Here is a 21898-nt window from a genome sequence, read left to right as displayed (position 1 = left end):
CAAGGGGTTCAAATATACACCCAAATTTTTTTTTACCTTTTTTTATGAAATAGAAACTTTGCGTCCACACAACAGAAAAAGAAAATTTATTAGACATTACAAACATTGGGTAATGGGTGGGTGTGTATGTGAATGAGGAGAGTCATTGTGTTTTGTTTGACTTTTTGTTGGGCAGCTAAATATATGTATGTATAACTAAATGGAGTACATTTTCTGTTTATAATGCTATAATTAATTACAAAAACATCAATATACCTACACCAGCCAACCGGATTGGGAATACTTTAATTATTGCGCTTACTTGTGGAAGTAAATAATAGAACAATGATGTTGTGAGAGAATAATGCTATAATTAATTACAAAAATATCAATAATATACCTAAACCAGTGGTTATGTTCATTGCACTTTTGTATAAATAGTTAGTCACATGTAATGACATGACACCTTTTTTCACTTATACTAATTAAACTCTCTTAATATATATTTCGCTTCAAGCAATTATATTTTTATTGTCGTCCTTTCATTCTTGTTTTATTATGACTCTTATACACTTGTGGTCTAGTGACACCCGGTTACACTATGAAGGGGGTGAATTTGAATTTTAGTGGTGCGATATTGACGCTTTGCGTTTCAATAAGTTGATAAAGTAGTTATGAATAGATACTGCACAAATATTGCATTATAACAGAGTCAGTAGTACTAAAAAAAATGTTTAATGCGATTTTTCTATGTTACAATGGATAAGGAAAAAGCTTAAGTTATGAAGACATGCAGAATTCAATGTTGAAACCACGCGCATGGAAAAGTACGTGTAGGTAAGATGAAAGATGAATTTAACGTTGTTACTCTTTTGACGACTAATAGTAAGAATTGAATCATGTGCGCTCCATCCAACTAAAAGTCTAAGCTGATAGTTGAACTGCACATTTATGTTTATATTATATTTATGCTCAACAGTAAGGGAATGGAACTTTTGAAGAAGAGTAAACAAATTTGGATAGGTTTGGTGGTGTGAACAAAAAATGAAAATTTTCAATGAGATTATCGTTTATGCAAAGAAAATAATGAATTCGATTTAATTATTGTGGACAAGATTAATCAAATCAATCACTTAGATTTAATGATTGAATAAAGTAATTCAACAATGAGTTAGATTTAATGATTGCCAATAAAATAATTTTGTTTTTCCAATATGTGATCTCCCATTTGGGAGGGTCACAATTACACCACTCGACTATAAGGTGTTTGGTATTATTCAACAGTTTTTATTATTGTTTGGATTAATGAATAAAGTGGTAATTATTCATGGTTTATTATTTATGATTTATTATGAATAAATTAAAGTGGGAATCATTTAATTTATGGTGTATATTATTGGATTAATTGAATATGATGAAGTAGAATAAAGTAGTAAATTTTTATTGTTTATTTTTTATTTGTATGTGTTGGATATAATTATATATATTATTGGATTAATGAAGTAGTAATTTAAGGAAAATAATTGGTTCAAATTATTCGATTAATGATTAAAATATTAATGAATTATTTGTTAATATTTAAATGCATATTTTAGATTTAAGTGTAAATGTGATATGATTAATTAGATAAAATGGTTGACTATGACTCTTCTTTCATTTATATATTTACAAAAAAATAAATAAAAGTAAAAAATTAGTAAATATAATGTAATGTATATATATGGTGTGTGTACAGCCTGGTTTAATACAAGGCCAGGAAAAAAAAATAACTTTTTCGTTGAAAACGGTAAGTATATTTCATATTTGTTTATTGTCTATTCCTCAATATCTTCTTAAAAATGTCCATACTCCTTAAAATTTCTGCCTTGAAAATCCATCGCTTTTGATGAAGATCCATTGGCTAGCATATTAGGTAAAAATCTAAATTAGTAGCAATAATTAATGAATAATTAGTGTGTGTTCATGGCATGTTTCGCAAATATAGAAAACTTAGGTAATTGTTTTTTTGGTACGCTTGAGCAAAATTAATAAATTTTTTTCCTTGTTAGGCCTCTGGCATTTTTTTCCAATAAAGTCTTGATTTCTTCCGGAGTTACTCCAGGATTATCGTCTCCCACTCCGTAAATTGACTAAGATTGGCTGAATAATTAGTACATTGATTCCTTTTCTGAAGAACATGAACAAGGTTGATGTCCTGCATTTGGTTTGTACGTAATGAATCGACATTCAGTGATTTCTGAGTGAGACTCGCTCTCTTTCCGAATGGCTTGAGAACATATTCCGAGTCAATCTCCGGCCACTCAGGTAATTGTACTTTTACTAGTACTTTGCTTTTTTATTTTATTTTATTTAACAAGTACTTTGCAAATTTAATTTGACAAAATGTATTAACGTATGGGAAGGATTTCAGGCTTTCAGCCTCGCTCGCTGCCTCTGATCTAGTGCCACTATGTTTAAAGAAGAAATATAGAGTAATAGAGATGAATGGAGCAATCCCTAATGGACCAATTAACTTGATAATCACAAAGTTTTAAGTTTTAACTCTCTATGAGAGTTATGTCTTTTTTGCTTTGAGTTGATTAGTTTTGAGCACCTAACCTAGACAAGTTTACATCACTGTGGTGACTAAGGTCACAAGGCAAAGCGCACCTTTGGGTAGCATAGGGGCGAGGTTTACCCCATCTGTGCACGCACTGCACACCCTCGGTAGTGCAATTTATTTGTCATTGATTGAACATTAAAGGTCACAAGTTCAATTTTTGTTATCATGCTCTGGATCGAGCCTGTCGCATATGGCCGGTGATCTGCAGTTTATTTCTCCTGTGTGGTTCTACTTAAAGCTGTTCATATATGCTGAGATTTGAATCCAACTCTTAAACAAAGCTAAGCTGGGATGCATGTGCACTTAATTGGATGAAATTAAAAAATTTTGCAAAGTAGAGACCACTGCATGTGAACAAGAAACACCAGATTCATAGTACTGAGAAAAACAAGAAAGATAATGCAATCAACGATTAATTTAGTCCCATGTATTAGGACTCTGATGAGTCAGCTGATTACCATGATCATCAAGATTATGATCTTTAATGACATGCTAATCTGTGCCTTATTTGAACATTCAATTCGGCTTCTCTCCATGCCTGAATTTCTGGGCTTCTAATAACACCATATTCATACACTTGTCCCTAATGAAAGACATGAAATTAGCCTTAACGCCCGGAAGATCATCGTCATTAATGACGACAACATAGGGAATTTAAAAATAAAAAAAAAACATACAGGAAAAGTCAACAGTATTAGTTTACTGGCACATGATCACTGAACTGCAATTTTATAATGGAGAATCCACGCGGTCTATCATATACTCTGATCTGTGTATGTAAACGAACTATTTGTTTGATATATACGCATATGTCTATATATATGTGTGTAATATAATATACTAAACCAACAAACCCAACATTAAAAACCATTATCTCAGTCCCAAACCTCCATCGCTTTGTCTGGTTTCACCCTCACCATCCGATCTTCTGTTTTAGTTATCTGTAGATGTAACAGTCTGAAACAGAATTTTTTGAACAGCTAGCGCATCGATCAACAACGTTGTACTGTTTGTTGTTCTGTTTCAGGAATGGGCAGTGATGAAAAGAATGGAGTGATGGGGAAGAAGAAGAAATCCGGCTCTTTTGGCTATATTTTCAACCACGCTGATAGAGTCGATCTGGTCTTGATGAGCCTCGGGGTTGTAGGTGCCATCGGGGATGGCATTTCCATGCCGGTTATGCTCCTCGTTACTAGCAAGATCGTCAACAACCTCGGCGGTGCCTCTGCTTCAACCCCCGACAGTTTCTCTCATCGTATCAACAAGGTTTTTTAGTTTTGTTTTTCGTTTGGTTTTGGTTTTTGCATGAGATGTATGTACAGTGCATAAAAGCTGTTTTTCTGTGATTTCTTTGGCTGCAGAATGCATTGGCTCTGTGTTTCCTGGCCTGTGCGCAATGGGTGGCTTGTTTTTTGGGTCAGAATCTGAAATTAATTAAACTTTATGTTTTAACCAATTTATATTGTAACAGAGTTGTTAGTACTAAAAAAAAATTTCTAACAATTTTTTCAAAAAATTTTCCAGAGGGCTATTGCTGGACAAGAACGGCAGAGAGACAGGCGTCGAGGTTAAGGATACGATATTTGAAAGCAGTGTTACGTCAAGACGTTGGGTACTTCGATTTGCACGTGACCAGCACGGCCGATGTTATCGATAGTGTTTCCAGCGATAGTATCGTTATTCAAGATGTCATCAGTGAAAAGGTTAGTTGGTGCATATATGGTAAAATATATATTTACAAGAATGTTTTCAATTCTGACTCTGATCCGGAGCTTATAGTTAGAATGCACATTTATGTTTATGTATTATATATATATATATATATGCTGGTGGATATTCGAGCCCAACCTTTGGTATGGATTGACTTTGAAACTTTAAACCCATAGTTGGATTGTTACGGAATTAACCTAATACAAATCTTCTGATGAATTAATATTGGCAGATTCCGGTGTTCTTGATGAACGTGTCGACGTTTGTGGGGGCCTATGTGGTCGGGTTCATGATGATATGGCGGCTGGCGATCGTGGGGTTTCCGTTCATCGTGTTTCTAGTGATTCCGGGGCTGATGTACGGGAGGGCACTTATGGGAATTGCGAGGAAGATGAGAGAGGAGTATAGCAAGGCCAGTAGCATTATAGAACAGGCTGTTTCTTCCATTAGAACTGTGTATTCATTCGTGGGAGAAACAAAGACCATTGAAAATTACTCCACTGCCCTCCAAGGCACGGTGAAACTGGGACTGAAACAAGGCCTCGCCAAAGGCTTGGCCATCGGAAGTAACGGCGTTGTTTTCGCCATCTGGTCCTTCATGTCCTATTATGGTAGTAGGTTGGTCATGTACCACGCCGCTCAGGGCGGCACCGTTTTCGCCGTCGGCGCCGCCATCTCCATTGGCGGACTGTAAGTATCTTAATCATCTGATTTATATCATAAATTTAAATCTTTTTAATTTGAACCGATTTATTATGTTGTTTATCTCTTTGTAATTTAAAAAAAAAAAAACTCAAAAATTCCTAAATTTTACATTCAAAGTTATTTACCATTTCTAATCATTCTTACCAGAGAATTTTTTATCTCCTTATCTAGGAATGGTCGCTTCTAGTTGCTTTTTTAAGAGAAGTTGACTTATTCTGGTTGCCTTCTATGGAGAAGGCGACCTTTTGTGGTGACCTTCTTTAGAGAAAACGACCTTTTGTCGTGGTTTTCTATGGAGAAGGCAACCTTTTGTGGTGGCCTCCTCAAGAGAATGCTACTTATTTTGGTTGCCTTCCCGGGAGAAGTAACCTTTTCTAATGACCTTTCTTGGAGCAAGGCAACTTGTTTTGGTTGCATTCTCCGGAGAAAGCTATCTTTTCTAGTTGTCTTTTTTGAGAGAGGGTGACTCGTTTTAGTCACCGTACCTTTGTAGGCGAAGACTACCATTTGATTGATAGCGATGTTTCTCAATAAAATTTATCTCGTCAACACCAAAAAATACAATCAACAGGATAATTTTTTGTATTGGAGAGTTGTTTGACTCTTTCTCCTTGTAATTTTTTATTTATTGACTATACTGAATAACACACTCTACCATTGTGGTTGTGGTTACTCTCATCGTTCAACAAAAATTTTATGTTTTTATTTCAAAAGTTTTAAACTCGAAATCGGATTTTCAGGGCACTGGGATCTGCGTTGTCGAATCTGAAGTATTTCTCGGAGGCCAGCACGGCGGGGGAAAGAATAATGGAGGTGATAAAAAGGGTGCCAAGAATCGACTCCGACAGCACGGAGGGACAAATACTGGACAACGTCGCCGGAGAAGTGGAATTCAAAAACGTAGAATTTGCGTACCCATCACGCCCAGAAAGCATAATCTTGAAAGATTTTAGCCTGAGAATACCCGCCGGAAAAACCGTGGCGCTAGTCGGAGGGAGTGGCTCCGGGAAGTCCACGGTGGTGGCTCTGTTGCAAAGATTTTATGACCCACTCGCCGGAGAGATTCTTGTCGACGGTGTCGCCATTGATAAAATTCAACTCAAATGGCTAAGGTCACAAATGGGATTGGTTAGCCAGGAGCCCGCATTATTCGCAACCACCATCAAAGAAAACATTCTTTTTGGAAAGGAGACGGCGGACATGGAAGAAGTCATTGGCGCCGCCAAAGCTTCTAACGCCCATAACTTCATTTCTCAGTTGCCTCAGGGCTATGACACCCAGGTATATATCTGTCGTTTACTCTCTTCCATGCCAGAATTTACAGAGTAATATACTAATATTAAACAAATAAATATTTCGGTTAGGGATGTTAGTTAGTCATTGTCTGGATATCTACAGATTCTATCACATACTGACGTTTCACTCATTAACTCTAATTAGACGCAGCCTTAAACTAATCACCGTTGATTATTATTCCGGTGAATATTTAAGACAAGTTGACTAAGTTTCAAATTTCATTTCCAGTAGTCCTATTGGTCAGGTCTGGGTAACAATTAATTGTTGATCAGGATTCAAAGTGCACTACAAATCTTGTCCAATATATATTTAGAATCTGACTTCATAATGTACAAAATTCATGTGTCAAATTGTATATATTGAAACAGAGTCTACAGTGCACCGTGCATCATACAAATTGTTGGTTACAACAAGCTTGAATTTTTGAACATATTTTGTTTAAACTATATACATGCACGACTTTTCAAGTGAGAGTTCTCAGGTTCGAATTCCAGTATAAGAACATTACTCTGTGTTTCAGTAGGTTAATAATATGTATAAACAAATATTACATTGTAACAATGTCAACCGTACTCCAAAAAAATATATAAATGCATGCAGGTAGGAGAAAGAGGTGTGCAAATGTCCGGCGGGCAGAAACAGAGAATAGCAATCGCAAGAGCGATCATAAAGGCGCCAAGAATTCTCCTTCTTGATGAAGCAACCAGTGCTCTAGACTCTGAATCCGAGCGAGTGGTGCAAGAAGCGCTAGACGAGGCCGCCATTGGTCGCACCACCATCATAATCGCCCACCGTCTCTCCACGATCCGAAACGCCGACTTAATCGCGGTGGTCCAAAACGGCCAGGTCGAAGAGATTGGCTCTCACGACCACCTAATTGAAGACGAAAATGGCCTCTACTCCTCCCTCGTTCGCCTCCAACAAACCCAAGTTTCGGCGGACGTTAACGCCGCCGTAGCGCCGCCGCAATCATCCGTCATAGCCGCGGATCCGCATAACAACACCAGTAGTAGAAGGTACTCCCTCCATTCTATTTTATGTGTTGGTTCGCTTAACCAGATTTGACTTAATTCAATTCAATTTTTCATAATATTAAGTTTAGTATTATTGTACAAAACTTATATATTTAAAAATTACACTAAAAATAATATTAAACACAAAAAATTAAATAATAGTAAGTAAGACAGATAAAATGATATAGCAGAAGTAATTCCTAATAATATATATATTAAGTAGTTTGCTTAATAGAATAACTATAGTATTCAACCAGACATTCTGCCTAATATAACCATTAATAGAATACAAGATATTCAATATTTGTATTTGACTCAGAATTCCAGAGGGTGCATTGGTGTCTATGAACAGTTCTCCCTTTCTTACAGGCTGTCACTGGTGAGCAGATCGAGCTCGGCTAACTCTTTCACTCATAGCCACAGAGGGCTCGAGAATAATGATTCGGTTGTTTTTGGCGGCGAAGAAAACCTTAACCTCCCTGTGCCTTCATTTAGGAGATTGTTGGCCATGAATTTGCCAGAATGGAGGCAAGCCACAATGGGATCAATCGGGGCGATACTGTTTGGTGGAGTTCAACCTGTATATGCATTCGCAATGGGCTCAATGGTTTCAGTATATTTTCTGCCTAGCCATGATGAGATCAAGGAGAAAACCCGAATTTATGCATTGTGCTTTCTTGGCTTGGCCGTTTTCTCTTTTCTGATTAACATACTTCAGCACTACAACTTCGCCGCCATGGGAGAGTACTTAACTAAAAGAATCAGAGAAAGAATGCTGTCTAAGATGCTCACGTTCGAAATTGGGTGGTATGATAAGGATGAAAATTCCACCGGTGCAATTTGCTCAAGACTTGCCAAAGATGCCAATGTGGTACGTTACATTATTCATTATAAATGTCCACTAGAGACTAATACATATTTCAATTATGCATGGGAACTAAGTTGATCTGATTGTTGGTTCAACTTTCAGTGAAAATAGTGTTCTTGATTTTATGCTGATTTACTATCTGATGTTCTATGTAGCCCGAAAAATTTATGGTTTGGGATATTGATATAAAATGTTTTAATTTGTATACACTGCAGGTTAGATCTTTGGTTGGTGATCGAATGGCGTTACTCATTCAAACAATCTCAGCAGTGGTGATAGCGTGCACAATGGGGCTAGTGATTGCCTGGAAACTTGCATTAGTAATGATAGCAGTGCAGCCATTGATCATAATCTGTTACTACTGCAAGCGTGTTTTGCTAAAGAGCATGTCAAAGAAAGCCAGCAAAGCCCAGGAAGAAAGCAGTAAGCTAGCGGCGGAAGCGGTGGCTAATCTCCGAACGGTGACGGCGTTTTCTTCCCAAGCCAGAATTCTCCAGATGCTAAAAAAAGCCCAAGAAGGCCCGAACCGAGAGAGCATTCGGCAATCGTGGTTTGCGGGGATTGGGCTCGGGACGTCCAATGGGCTCATGACGTGTACTTGGGCTTTGGATTTTTGGTACGGCGGAAAGCTTGTAGCGGAGGGGGTTATTGGGGCAAAGGCTTTGCTACAAACGTTTATGGTTTTGGTTAGTACGGGTCGGGTCATAGCTGATGCCGGAACGATGACTAATGATCTTGCTAAAGGAGCTGATTCTGTGGGGTCGGTTTTCGCGGTTTTGGACCGGTACTCGCTGATCGAACCGGAGGATTCAGACGGGGAAAAGCCGGAGAAAGTGACGGGTCGGGTTGAGATTTGTGACGTGGATTTTGCGTACCCGGCTAGGCCTAATGTTGTTATTTTCAAAGGCTTTTCAATTACAATTGAAGCGGGGAAATCCACGGCTTTGGTGGGGCAAAGCGGGTCGGGGAAGTCAACCATCATCGGCCTGATTGAAAGATTCTACGACCCGACAAGCGGCGTGGTGAAAATCGACGGCCGCGACATAAAATCCTACCACCTGCGAGCTTTAAGGAAGCACATCGCGCTCGTCAGCCAAGAGCCGACGCTCTTCGCCGGAACCATACGACAAAACATTACCTACGGCGCCTCCGACGACCTCGACGAGGCGGAGATCATCGAAGCAGCGAAGGTAGCCAACGCGCACGACTTCATCGCGGGATTAAAAGACGGTTACGACACATGGTGCGGCGACAGGGGATTGCAATTGTCGGGAGGGCAAAAGCAGCGAATCGCCATCGCGAGGGCAATACTGAAAAATCCGGCGATATTGTTGCTGGATGAAGCTACGAGCGCGTTGGATAGCCAGTCGGAGAAAGTGGTCCAAGACGCGCTCGAGCGAGTCATGGTCGGCCGGACGAGCGTGGTGGTGGCCCACAGACTAAGCACCATACACAACTGCGATACTATTGCCGTGTTGGACAAGGGGAAAGTTGTGGAAAAAGGGACCCACTCGTCTTTGCTGGCCAAAGGACCAAGTGGGGCCTACTATTCCTTGGTCAGCCTCCAAAGGGCACTCAACTAATAAGCAGAGATTGTAATCTCTTTTTGTGTATATTTAAAAAGGTTAGGTTATTAATTTAACTATCACTATTCCTAAAGATATAAATAAAATCGTTGACGTACCAATAAATATGTTTATTAAATATCAAAAGCTATATATAATTGAATCCGGTATACCAATAGATACGGGTTAGTAACTTTAAAATTGATGTACAAATATTTGGTAATCTGCAGCTGGAGCCTGGAGGGCTATACATAGTAGAGAGTCAAATATAGTGCAATCGTATAAAACACGTGCGCGTCTGCTCTTTGAATTTTTGAAGGTATTTAGTAGTAAGTAGCAAACACGTTAGGCACAGATTCCTGGAAACAAGCCGACATCTTACGAATTCAAATAAAATATAAATTACCTCAAAATAATTATCCAAAGATGAAACATGAATTTTGTATCATAAAATTATGAATTCGCTTCTCAATCGAACTATTGGGCACCTTTAAACCCAATAGTTATACCATGCAAAGTGAACCCATCACAATTTACATATTCAGTATGTCTACAAAATAATTTGTCATTTAAGCCCATATAATACTCAAACAAATCCTTGTTCGCATCAGGCTCTTAAGGGGCACGAGTGCGTGCCCGACCACTCACGTCAATCAAGTTGTTTATGGTAACTATGTGGATTGCAACTATTACTCAATAGTGATTGGCTGACTGCGGAGTTTTACTCGGGCCTTTCATCTAGAATAAATAAATAAAATATTACGCGTAATACCTCAGGGAACACCGGCCCTAGTCCAATGAGAACCTTCTTCGCACCTTCCTATTACCAAGTACTGAAATGATTTTTCAACCTTCCAAACGCGTTTCAGAGTTTGTGCCATCCTCGATATATATACACGCCAACTTTCAGTCAAGATCTAAGCGGATAACATCAAATCTCTGGCTTCTCATCTCATGTTAGCATATCAATCTACGAAGCAGATGTTAAGAGTAGTATTATTGGTGTTTTTGCTTTTAGTATCTGGAGAAGCTATCAGATTGTCGGGTGAGAAACCGAAAAATATAATAGAGTTCAATAGTAGGTACTCTGAAGCGTCTGATTATCGCAACGGAGAGCAATGCGTTCCCAGATTGATGAGCAAAGCAGGCAAATATGATTTGTGTAATCCGGCTATTGTTCATGTTGCTATGACCCTTGATTCTGAGTACTTGAGAGGCTCAGTTGCAGCGATCAATTCAATCCTCCGCCACGCTTCTTGCCCGGAAAACATCTTCTTCCACTTCGTCACTTCGTCTTCTTCTGGGAGCTCGCCGGTTCAGTTGACAAGGATTGTCCGGTCTGCATTCCCGTCTCTGAACTTCAAGGCGTATCCTTTCGATGAAGGGCAGGTCAAAGCCCTGATTTCTTCTTCAGTTCGTAAAGCTCTCGACAACCCATTGAACTACGCGAGGAGCTACCTGGCTGAGATAATCGAGCAGTGTGTTGATCGTGTGGTGTATCTGGATTCTGATGTTATTGTGGTTGATGATATCCAGAAGCTATGGTCAGTGAGCTTGACCGGTTCAAGAATCATTGCAGCTCCGGAATACTGCCATGTAGATATCGGAAAGTACTTTACCGGGGAGTTCTGGTCGGATTCTGGGCTTTCAGGTGATTTTCAGGGGAGGAAGGCCTGCTACTTCAACACAGGGGTGATGGTAATAGATTTGGGGAAATGGAGAAAGGGAGATTACACCAAGAAAATAGAGAACTGGATGGAAATACAGAGGGAGAAGAGGATATACCATTTGGGATCTCTTCCTCCATTTTTGCTGGTTTTTGGAGGAGAAGTTGAAGGCATTGATCATAGATGGAACCAACACGGGCTCGGGGGCGATAATGTTGTTAATAGTTGCCGGAAGTTGCATCCTGGACATGTCAGCTTACTGCACTGGAGTGGGAAAGGGAAACCATGGGTGAGGCTTGATGAAGGCAGACCATGCCCGGTTGATCATCTTTGGAAACCTTATGATCTGTACACCAGTCCCAACTTTTCCACACAATGAGAGGACCAATCATCACTGTGATTACCATGATTCATTCATTCTTTCGTTTTTTTTTTTTTCACAATTTTGGAAATTTGTACTGTAAATGAGAAACGCATTCTTGATTCTTGAATGCCCAAAGGAGTTTTATTCTATGAGAGTACATTTATCATTTTCTTCGGAGAAATAGGCATTTTATATACTTAATTTCTCATTATATAAACAACACAAAATTTGCAAGGAAGAAGGATATACATTCCTGTTTATCCTTGATTAACTTTACAATAGTCCAACAACACAACTTAAATGTAATCTGTTCTCCAAGCCTCTCAAGTGATGGCCAAGTAACATACACCTAAAGTTGAAACAAAGAAAAAGCAAAGCTTCAATAGTGTGCCAACATAAAAGTGGATGATAAGGTGAATTACAGGAATGAAGCAGAAGTGAAAAAGAGGCATAACAATATACTAACCAGAACAGAAGCTTTGCCAAGTAATCCCGTGATGTGCCTATTGTGTCACATGATTCGGCATCAGTCTGGCGGTTTGTTGCAGCAGCGTCAAACAATATGCTTTCTTCAGACTCAGAGTCCGTCTCTTCTTTGAAAAATATTCGCAGTATATTCTGTGCTAATTGATGAATAACTTCCTCCACTTCAAATGAGGATGGCTTAGAAAGTTCAATCACCTGTTTTGAGAATATACAACACATGAGGAATTTGACCAAAACATTTCAGTACTTGTAATTGCATTAAAAAAAGAGGTTTATTACCATATCAGGTTCCAACAGCCGTAGATAGTCGAGCAGATCATTGTTACTTCTTTTGTCATAGTCCATTTGCAAATTTTCCTGTTCCAGAGCATGCAGGTCCTGAGACAACAGACAACATTCAGTTCAAATGTATGCAATAGAATAAAGCATATTCAGAAGCAACAACAGAATGGCAATCCCTCAAATATTTCATCTTCCTGCATGGTTGTAGACGTTTGGTTTGTCGCCTGGGATCCTAAGATACCAGTAGGATCAAAATCCACACATTGCTAGTTACATGCCTCTATGGTTCATTTCAAACAGAGAGTACCAAAATCCAAATTTCAGCAAGAAACAACAAACTCCAGAATGAATTACAAATTATTCAACTTACTATTGAATGCTAATCTCATCACAACCTAAACTGCATTACCGATTCAAAAATTAGTTGGATTGATCTCGAAGTTAAGAATTCACTCTCAAAAAAGTTAGAAGAACGTCTTCTATAACCTGAACTAGGCCAGGGACAGGATACGCCTTCAGTCGTTTATGGATATCCGATCAAAACTGTACTCTGTACATTCCAGATCAGTATTAAAAGAACTGAAAGATCAATCACGACAAATTTGAAGCATCTATCAAGCTTCTCATCTATTATTCAAAATTTGTTTCAAATATAGTAAGATTAGCACCTGTTTGACTGTTTTCAGCTCCACTTCTAATTGCTGAATATAGTTCAGAGCTTCAGGAGACAAATCCTCAAAATTTTGACTACTAATGGTATCTGAAGCTACGTTGCATCCATCTGCACCACTTTCAATTTCTCGAATACTAACTTCCTCCCCCTTTACGCATGGATCCTCATTTCTATCTCCAGAGTTCAAGTTTTTGGAACTATTGGATGAAATGTCAAAATTCCTCATCAACGATATTCTGTACTCCGCATTCCACAATGTATACCTACCAGTATAACTTAAATCAGCACCGTTTGTGTGTATATGTATCAAAAATTAAAATAAACTTACAGATCGCTATGTGAATGGATTACGAGAAAAAGGAAAAAAGAAGTTGAATTACTCACCCGGTGATTATGGAAGAAACAATTAGGCGATGGAGTGGGTGCTTTGAAAACCTAACAGTGACGGAGAACTGATCCGAAGGTAGCAACCCTAGCATCGTCGATATAGTCTGCTTCATAGAGTCCTTAGCAGCAGCGGAAACGCCTTCTGAAATAACTGAAGTGTCCAGAGGCTCAATCCGCTTGAGCATATTGGCGATTACGGCGAATTCGCGGCCGAAACCGGACTTGGTGGTGGAGACGAAGTCGTCTGAGACGCCGCCCCCATCAACTCCAGACACGAGGCAGTTGACGGCGGCAAAAGACGAAGGCCGGCGTCTAGAAGAAGTGGACGCCGGCGCCGGAAGAAACGGTCGGATGAGGAGGTGGTGCGCGAAGGGAGGCGGCGGTTGCGTTGGCTGGAGCGGCTTCAGTGACAGCTCGGCGAGCCGAGATATGAGAAAAGCGCGAGCTATGGAAGCCATAGAATGATAGAAAGAGAGATTGGCGAGCGGGCGAAGTTGCAGCTCTAAAAGCTTATCTTTTTTGTGGCCTCCGGCGATGCTATCTCTCACCAGTCACCACCGCTTTCGATTCGATTCTCATCTTTTCGGCCCAGCCATCAGTTTGTTTGATGTTTTTGTTCTCTTGCGAATTTGGTCGAGTCCACCCCTTCAATTGCCATGTATTTACGGATTCGCCACTGGACGAGTGGCGTGAACGCACGGCTGTAAACTCTTTAGCGTTCATGTGTCAGTGTCTTATTTTTCATGTCTTGAAGCAAAAAAATCTTATTCCCGTACTTATTAATGTTGGGTTATTATTAGTTGTATATGGGATATGCCCCCATCAGATGTGTATACAAATTTAAAATTAATCAAAACTGAAAGACATTAATTGATTGAGTTTAAATTACATATCCGGACTTGACCACTCAATCAAGTATCTTAATATCTTATATTTCAATGGAGAAATTTTTGTTACAAGATAAAATAGATAAGGGAAAATTGTAATTTTCCAAAATATGCCAATTATCAATGTCATCCCTGAATTATTAGTGGTGTAAATGTTGCCCCTCAATTTTCAAAAACGGTACATATATTGCCCCTCCCGTAACGAAGGAGGGGCAATATTTACACCACGGGAGGAGCAATATATGTACCGTTTTTGAAAATTGAGGGGCAATATTTACACCACAATAATTTAGGGGTGACATTGATAATTGACATATTATAGAGGGGCATAAATTACAATTTTCCCAATAGATAATTATTATACCAAAACAAGATAATAATTTGTATTTTTACACCTGATCAATGTAATATAAACAAAGTAGAAAGCTTGAAAGGAACTAGAGAGGTATTATTGCTTTTCAAGAAAAAGTCTTATCTCCCTTAGAGCGTGATGACCAATTGTGAATTTTTAGGGATTTGTTGTTTTTATGGATGAGCGAGATGATAAGTTTGAAGAGTGAGGTTGAAGGAAAAAGAGAAGGAAAAAGTGTCAAATAGGCCACTGAACTTATCGCTTTTGTGCAATTGGGCCATTGAACATAAAAAGTGTGCAATTCAACCATCAAACAAGCAAAATTTGTGCAATTGGACCATTTTTACAAAAAAAATTTAATTCAATTTGAGTTAAAAACATTTCAATATTGACTTCCAACTAGTATGATAGAAGAAAATGTCACTCTTAATACATATATGTTAGTAATATAATTGAATTTTATCAGAAATTTTTTGTAAAAATGGTCCAATTGCACAAATTTTGATTGTTTGATGGTTGAATTGCACACTTTTTAAGTTCAATGGCTCAATTGCACAAAAGTGATAAGTTCAGTGGCCTATTTGACACTTTTTCCAAAAGAGAAAGAAAGAAAAAAAAAAAAAAAAGAATTGTGCGGAGCGAGAAAAAGGAAAAAGTAGTTGCTTGGTGTGCATTGAGTACACTAGGCACACCATGCACGCACCATTTAGGCACGTAAATAGCTTTTATTTGTTAAAAATAAAAATTGCCACACTGATTTTTTTCCTTTTTTCTTTTTCTTCCCTCCTCCTCCATGTGACAACAAAACTCTGCAAAACTTTAACGGATGGTGTTACTATTGCAAGCTATTTTTATACAACATAAACAACCAATTAATGACTTATACCGGATATAGAAAGTAAACCATTTCAATCATAAACATTAATTACAAGTTGATATTCTAAAATATAAGGGAGATGACTCCAAAATGATAAGGATATCAATCTCATACAATTAGACCAATAATCTTCTGGCTAATTGTCTCTCAAATTTCGTAATGTATTGGTTTGAGCCGATGTTGAATAGTATATCTCTTATATCCAACCCATCAATAACTACTCTCAAATTTCATTTCATTTAAAGTTGACAACAAATCAACAATTTAGTACACATTATAAAATAATATGTCAACAAATTTTATAACTTGTTTTGTTATAGTATTAACAATTGTTCGATATTGATAGAGTTAGAGCATTTTAAACGGCCTAATACTTAAACAATGAGTTAATATGCCCAAGAAGGTATGCAATATCTAACCAATGCTGTCGAACAAGCTAGTTATACCGTTGCTCATCAAAAGCGTCACGTTATCCAATTTAAAATATGTCATAAGAAATCTTGTATATTTAACACTACACACATGTACTTGAGGCATCTTAGGCCATCCGCACGCGTGAAAGAATGGCAATTGCAAAGTCTACCTGACTTTTTTTTTAATTGATGTGTAGCAATTCTATCACGACATATCTGCAATTTATGCAACTGCCGTGTCAAAATTGCAATTTGCCTACTGACAACTCGACCTTTGAAAAAGGTAGGGCGAAAATCCAAATTAGAAAAGGTTGAGGGGGCCTGAGCAAATTCGCGTAAGTGGCAGCTGGATCCTGGAATTCGTTTAAAACTTTAGTATAGTTTAACATGGGGTACAAGTAGGTCATATTTAGCGAATCCGTGGGTTGTTAGAACTTAGAACGCACGCACAAGCTTCAAAGCACGCCATCTCATTCTCCTTCTCAGAATGGCTCCCTCCGCCGTCAACCGATGGCTACGCCCCGAGGTTTTCCCCATTTTCTCGCCCCGCCATCCCTTACAACTGTTCTTCTCTGCTCGTATCTCCGCAATACTAGGATTCCTTATGTTCTATTAGATCTATTGGGTTGAGAATGATAAATGCGTGTATCTATTACAGGTTTACCCTCTCTTCGCCGCCGTAAGAGTAGCCATCGAGATCTACGGGATGCAATTGGTCCGCAAGACCGCAACATCTCCATCAACCCTGAATACCTTTTCGCTTACCTCAGCTTTTTATTTGAAAAAGAAACAAAAATTCACAAAAAATCGTTTTTTCTTTTCATGCCCTTTTTGTTGCAAATCTACTGGTAGGATGAATGGTAAATAGGAATTGGAATCAAAATAATGACTTTTTTTATTAATCAAAATATGTATATAAACACGCATACATATATGTGTATATATAGTAAAGTTTCATATTCAATATATGAACAATGACTTCTTTTTTCTTTCTTTTTTTTTTTTTCATATATATTTTTATTATTCTATTCTTCAAAATAAGGAGTAAAATGGTAATGAATTTTATAATTACTAAAATATTTGAATTCAATAAAAGAATAACAAAAGTAAGTAAACAAATATGATACTAGATATCAAAAATCATAGTAAGGTGCAAAAGTCTCCAACCAAACACATCCTAATTGTTTCCTACTCCTTTTGCAATGTCTAGGGTCAGTAGGGTGACCAAGGAAAACAGGGCTGCTGGTGTGCTGGAAAATTTTGCAATGGCTTCTTCACTGATCCTAAATGAAGATTCATTCCTAGAGTCAAAACTCAAAAATGTTGGATGATTATGCAATTTCCATTTTTTCTTTAACCTTAGCATTGTTTCAGAGGGGTGCAATTCTTTCCAAATATTGAACTACAAGTGATTGATTGAATACTCAAATTTGAATAAATATACAATTGCTGAGGCATGTATTTGCATTTTCAGTTTATGTATTTACATACCTTCCCCTTGGTCTCTCCCATTTCTTTTAAGAGTTGCTGAAGACATGAACTAATAAATATAAGCAAAAGATAATAAGCAACAATATTTGATAATTCTATCATTGCTGCAAAACTGATAATAGGTGTCAATACAAAGGAATACATTTGGAAACAAAACAGGACCAATAATTCCCATTTGCCATGGAGGAGAAAAAGAGTACGTTGGATTTCTGTGCTGCACATATAGAAAAGAGAGGAGAGGAATAGAGGACATCAGGGCAAATGTTGGTCATGCTGCTTCTCATCAGCATCAGCTGCAACATACCACGAATTCCATGCCTCAACATAATGACCAAAAAGATCACTTAAAGCTGCGACATGTTCAGCAAAACACATTTTTTCAAGTTCTAATGGTAACAATTGTTGTGTGCAAAAAGAAAAACAAGAGCATGCAGAATATATGATAAGTAAGGTAGTGGATTAGTTCCTAGTGTGTCTATGATGTTATGAAGTACTATATTAAGCTAATTGGAAACCAAACAATAAGCACCCAGCATTTCCCATCCTTCATCCTATTTCTCTATGTTATAGCTAAACTGGCAAACAACTATTAAAAACTTCTGATTGATAACCATAATCTTTCTTTTGGCAAAAAGTCAATAGTTGTACAATTCCTTAAAAGCATGGGGGGAAAACAAGAGTGGAGTGGCTGTGTACAACAAAACATCAAACTATGAAAGCAAAGTAATTGTTTTCTTCCCATCTTGAACAGCATGGATGGAAAGGAAATTCAGAAAATAAAGGTGAGGTTCTAGAGATTACCCTTGTTGCAATATCGAGGGCGATACGTAGAAGCCAGGTTTTCCCAGTTGGGAATCTGCCCAACATTTATGTTTCCAAGAACTTCTCTTGGCACACTAGAGGGACTGAAAGGCCCAAACTCAAAATCCTTAGAACCATGTTTATGCCGATCAGGTGAGACTTTGCTATTTTCATCTTTTAAGTTACCATGCTTTGCATACTGAGTTGCATGTTCACTTGGCTTCCAATCTGATGAAGAACCAGCCTTGCATCTCTTCGGGACAGTGTTTGTAATATCTGCCCCGAATGTCCTCTTCAAATCAGTCACATTAGCTGCACTACGAGATCCATTCCCAGGATTTCCTACCTGTCCTATCCATCTGAATGCTGGTTTTCCACTTTCTGGGTGACGAATCTAAAAATTATCAGAAGAGGTCACGATTAAAAGCTATCTTCTATCTATTGCCTTCACTATTTATTAAATTGTGAAAGTAACCAACCTTCTCAATCAGGTTCATAGATGCAAATACATTTGCAATGTCATACAAGCGCCTAACCTTTGCTGAAGATTATACAGGAAATGTCAGTAGAAACTAAGAATTCATTTGCGTAGTTTGGCCATAGAGAAATAAAATTTGAAAAAAAAATAAAAAATAGTAGTTGTGTTGGAATGGGTGGAAAGTGAGGAATAAGAAAATAGGAGGGAAAGGAATATATAGAGAAGAAAATGGGGAAGAAACTTTGTTAGAAAAAGGGAAAGCAAATTAAAGAAAAGAATGAAGAGTTGCAAATAAATATGGTAGAGAAAGAGAGGAGCTTGGTCATGGCATAATTGTGTGCTGAAAAAGGAAGAACTCATTTTCTCTCCATTTTGGAGACAAATATTTGATAGCATGGGAAATAATTTTCTCCCCTATTTCCCCTCCATTTTCCTTCTTATACAAACAAGAGAAAATAAAAATCATCCTATCTTCTTTCCTCCCATTTCTTTCCACTTAATTTCCGCCCATTCAAACACACTAAAAGTGAAGGGTAATTACTTCTCATGGCAGTTGGATCATGCATATTACCCAGCAAAGCTGATGCTGCATTGTCAAGAGAGATGAATTCAACCTAAGGGAGATAAAGAAGCATACTTTAATAAGTAATTTACAGATAGACAAGTTTAAGATAATCTGAGAACAAAGAAGGCTACACTTACATCAGAACAAAGAAAAAGCTTTATAAAGTTCTGTGTGAGAAGAGCCAAAGATTTTTCCTTCCTGTTGTCTATACAATCAAGCATGAAATAACTGATATCAATACAAAGTACACACTATTTATGATTTATCCACACAGCTTTTGCTAAAACTCATCACTGCCTGTAGAAAAATAATACTTCTAAGAGTTCAAATTAATTTTATTCATGTGAAAATAAGTGCACAGCAACCAAAATGGCAGATATTATACTTTCAAAAGTCCAATGATGTTATTTATGCTATAATAAGTACGTCTGTCAGAATGAAAAGAAGACAGCTACCTCCTTTAATCAATTCATGTGTGTTATCTTGCTTGGTGCTCAAGTTTGAAGGCTGTCTATATTCATTTTCCCTCAAAACCTAGAAGGACCCAAAAAAAAAAAAAAAAAAAAAAAAAAAAAATCAATTGCAAGTAAAGAAAAAAGGCTAAAGGACTAAAGAGGAGAATGGAAACTGAAAGAAGCACAAGAAGCAGCTGCAAGTCACATACATTAGCAATATTTTGGCCACTGAGCTTCTCTCGCAAACCCTCCTCCTACAAATGAATCAAAACATGAACTTGCATAGGATAATCCAAGTATCAGTCATCCAAAATCAAAACATACTCTAACTACCTTAAGTGCATCCAAAGTCCGAGGAATTGCGGCAAATCCCTTCCAAGTGTACTGATTTTTAGCTCTTCTGGACAACAACTAGAGAGAATACCACAATTAGATTTTACTCTTGTAAAGATGCAAGTTTTCAAGAAAGAGCCAAAGAGAATTACCCCAACACTTTCTAGTATGTTAACAATATCGTAAATTCGACGTCTTTCAACACCTAGACCCACAAAACACAATAAAAAAAATCGCAGATTAACTCTGTTAACCCATGCGGTGTTGACTAAATAAGATAGCAATTTAAAAATTAAAAAAAATATAAAAATAAAAATAAAAATAAAAAAGTGGAAGACCTAATTGATCTGCCGCATGATCCAATCCAATGCAATCCACATCATCTCGATCGTACAGCCTCAGGAAACTGAGCAAACCCATGTAATCAGTGTTTACACATATCATCTCTAGATGTATAATGCATGTGTTTAGATGCACATAGATGTTAATGTGATATATATGTAAAATGGAATTAGAATTATAAGCAGAGATAATACTTGGAGCACAGAACACCAAGCGATTTCTCTTTGCGGCTGTACAAGCTGGTAGGGTTTTTGGATTGTGAATCGCTATGAATTGATGATGATGACATCCCTCCCCTCGTTATCAAGCTTGAATTCTGCCTCAGTTTCTCTCAGTCGATTTTTTTGCGGAATCGAACAGAAAAAATGGAAGAATTGAACTGAAGAGTTGGAGCTGAGAGCATTCGGTGGCGGGCTTTACTGTTCAAATTGGAACTCGGATCGGATCCCGTATCTTAAAGGCGGGTCCGTAAAACTGTAAAGGATCCGCGCCCGCGGGGATTCATAAAAGTGTTTTATTAAAAACTCCCCACCAAAAATTATTTCGACCTATATTTCATGACCTTTTTTTTATTCTATTTTTTCATCTCTTAAGGTGGCTTTTTTCTTAATTGATGATGGGAAAAATATTTACTATGTTAAACATACAAATTGTGACACCAAAATAGGTAAATGAGTAGGTAAAACATAATTCTCGTATCAGAAGAGTACAAATGTTAATTCTTAGTTCTTTTGTGTCATATACAAGCGCATTTACCTCTCGACTACAGTGCTCTACCCCTTGAGTGTCTAGCAATCTCATCTGACTCCTCCGAGTTTCTTACAATTTCATATGGCACAAGTGATTCTACAAGTGCCCTGTCACATTATCTCATTAGCATTGATAAACCCAATACCGACATGTGGTGTGGTTAATCTCATTGCTTAATGCCTATATGCAATGCGTTGTCCATCGAAAATTTCTCACACATGTCCTATGAGGAGTTGTATGCAAGCAAAAGGGTCTTAGCAAGTAGAAAGCTTTTATTTTTTAAGAGAAAAGAGTTATAACATTTCTTAGTACTCTAATTTAGTTATCGACTTGACTTATAAATCACATTTGTGTACTAAAAAGACCTGTTAGCAATTAAATATTTATTTTTACAACTCTTTCTATCATTAGATAGTATGTGTATATATATACACATACACACAACTCTCTTAGTTAAACTTGTCACGCATGATCTGTTTATAATAATGTATCTTTCATTTGCGGGTTATATTAGAAAAATCTATTTATTGGCATATTTCATATTAAAAATTGGATCA

General features: G+C 37.6%; 4 protein-coding genes and 1 long non-coding RNA gene across 6 annotated transcripts; 2 read left to right on the top strand and 3 right to left on the bottom strand.

Moving 5' to 3' along the window:
- Positions 1–2151: 2151 nt before the first annotated feature.
- LOC116013264 (ABC transporter B family member 15) lies at positions 2152–9901 on the top strand. Its single transcript, XM_031252932.1, has 9 exons — positions 2152–2283; positions 3609–3847; positions 3943–3997; positions 4106–4284; positions 4524–4981; positions 5737–6277; positions 6893–7308; positions 7675–8176; positions 8389–9901. Exons 2-9 carry the CDS (start codon positions 3611–3613, stop codon positions 9754–9756), a joined length of 3756 nt encoding a protein of 1251 aa, XP_031108792.1. The 5' UTR covers positions 2152–2283; positions 3609–3610; the 3' UTR covers positions 9757–9901.
- Positions 9902–10648: 747 nt separating this feature from the next.
- Positions 10649–11937, top strand: LOC116013266 (probable galacturonosyltransferase-like 9). The gene has a single exon (XM_031252935.1). It carries the CDS (start codon positions 10693–10695, stop codon positions 11782–11784), a length of 1092 nt encoding a protein of 363 aa, XP_031108795.1. The 5' UTR covers positions 10649–10692; the 3' UTR covers positions 11785–11937.
- On the bottom strand, positions 11936–14215 carry LOC116013265. Its single transcript, XM_031252934.1, has 5 exons — positions 13595–14215; positions 13206–13473; positions 12535–12633; positions 12236–12450; positions 11936–12118 (listed from the first exon to the last, which is right to left on the bottom strand). Exons 1-5 carry the CDS (start codon positions 14053–14055, stop codon positions 12043–12045), a joined length of 1119 nt encoding a protein of 372 aa, XP_031108794.1. The 5' UTR covers positions 14056–14215; the 3' UTR covers positions 11936–12042.
- On the bottom strand, positions 12722–13018 carry LOC116013267. Its single transcript, XR_004097230.1, has 2 exons — positions 12947–13018; positions 12722–12817 (listed from the first exon to the last, which is right to left on the bottom strand). It is a non-coding gene; the product is annotated as an uncharacterized LOC116013267 (long non-coding RNA).
- A 3378-nt stretch (positions 14216–17593) lies between the features above and the next one.
- Positions 17594–21073, bottom strand: LOC116011953 (E2F transcription factor-like E2FF). Of its 2 annotated transcripts, none has more exons than XM_031251395.1 (11): positions 20786–21073; positions 20588–20655; positions 20402–20454; positions 20250–20327; positions 20126–20170; positions 19917–19995; positions 19599–19666; positions 19438–19510; positions 18898–18959; positions 18419–18812; positions 17594–17910 (listed from the first exon to the last, which is right to left on the bottom strand). In XM_031251395.1, the coding sequence occupies exons 1-11, from the start codon at positions 20878–20880 to the stop codon at positions 17870–17872; spliced, it is 1056 nt and encodes a 351-aa protein (XP_031107255.1). In that variant the 5' UTR covers positions 20881–21073; the 3' UTR covers positions 17594–17869. The 2 variants fall into 2 exon arrangements, with proteins under 2 accessions (XP_031107255.1, XP_031107254.1); XM_031251394.1 differs by having other exon boundaries at positions 17594–17967; positions 20786–21068.
- Between the last annotated feature and the right edge of the window lie 825 nt (positions 21074–21898).

This window comes from Ipomoea triloba, chromosome 3 (genome assembly GCF_003576645.1).
Source record: "Ipomoea triloba cultivar NCNSP0323 chromosome 3, ASM357664v1".
In the NCBI taxonomy this organism is placed as follows: domain Eukaryota; kingdom Viridiplantae; phylum Streptophyta; class Magnoliopsida; order Solanales; family Convolvulaceae; genus Ipomoea; species Ipomoea triloba.
The sequence above is the reverse complement of the archived record's forward strand: the minus strand, read 5'-3'. Positions and strand labels throughout refer to the sequence as shown.

Excerpts from the sequence above, each read along its gene's own strand:
- LOC116013264 (XM_031252932.1), top strand. The coding sequence starts at position 3,611 with ATGGGCAGTGATGAAAAGAATGGAGTGATGGGGAAGAAGAAGAAATCC. Across the intron at positions 4,285-4,523 it reads AAGATGTCATCAGTGAAAAG|ATTCCGGTGTTCTTGATGAA; the intron begins GTTAGTTGGTGC and ends TAATATTGGCAG. Across the intron at positions 8,177-8,388 it reads TTGCCAAAGATGCCAATGTG|GTTAGATCTTTGGTTGGTGA; the intron begins GTACGTTACATT and ends TATACACTGCAG.
- LOC116013266 (XM_031252935.1), top strand. The coding sequence starts at position 10,693 with ATGTTAGCATATCAATCTACGAAGCAGATGTTAAGAGTAGTATTATTG.
- LOC116013265 (XM_031252934.1), bottom strand. The coding sequence starts at position 14,055 with ATGGCTTCCATAGCTCGCGCTTTTCTCATATCTCGGCTCGCCGAGCTG. Across the intron at positions 13,474-13,594 it reads GTTTCTTCCATAATCACCGG|GTATACATTGTGGAATGCGG; the intron begins GTGAGTAATTCA and ends TTATACTGGTAG. Across the intron at positions 12,634-13,205 it reads AGCTGAAAACAGTCAAACAG|GACCTGCATGCTCTGGAACA; the intron begins GTGCTAATCTTA and ends CTGTTGTCTCAG.
- LOC116011953 (XM_031251394.1), bottom strand. The coding sequence starts at position 20,880 with ATGTCATCATCATCAATTCATAGCGATTCACAATCCAAAAACCCTACC. Across the intron at positions 20,455-20,587 it reads TCATGCGGCAGATCAATTAG|GTGTTGAAAGACGTCGAATT; the intron begins GTCTTCCACTTT and ends TTGTGGGTCTAG. Across the intron at positions 18,813-18,897 it reads CTATGAACCTGATTGAGAAG|ATTCGTCACCCAGAAAGTGG; the intron begins GTTGGTTACTTT and ends GATAATTTTTAG.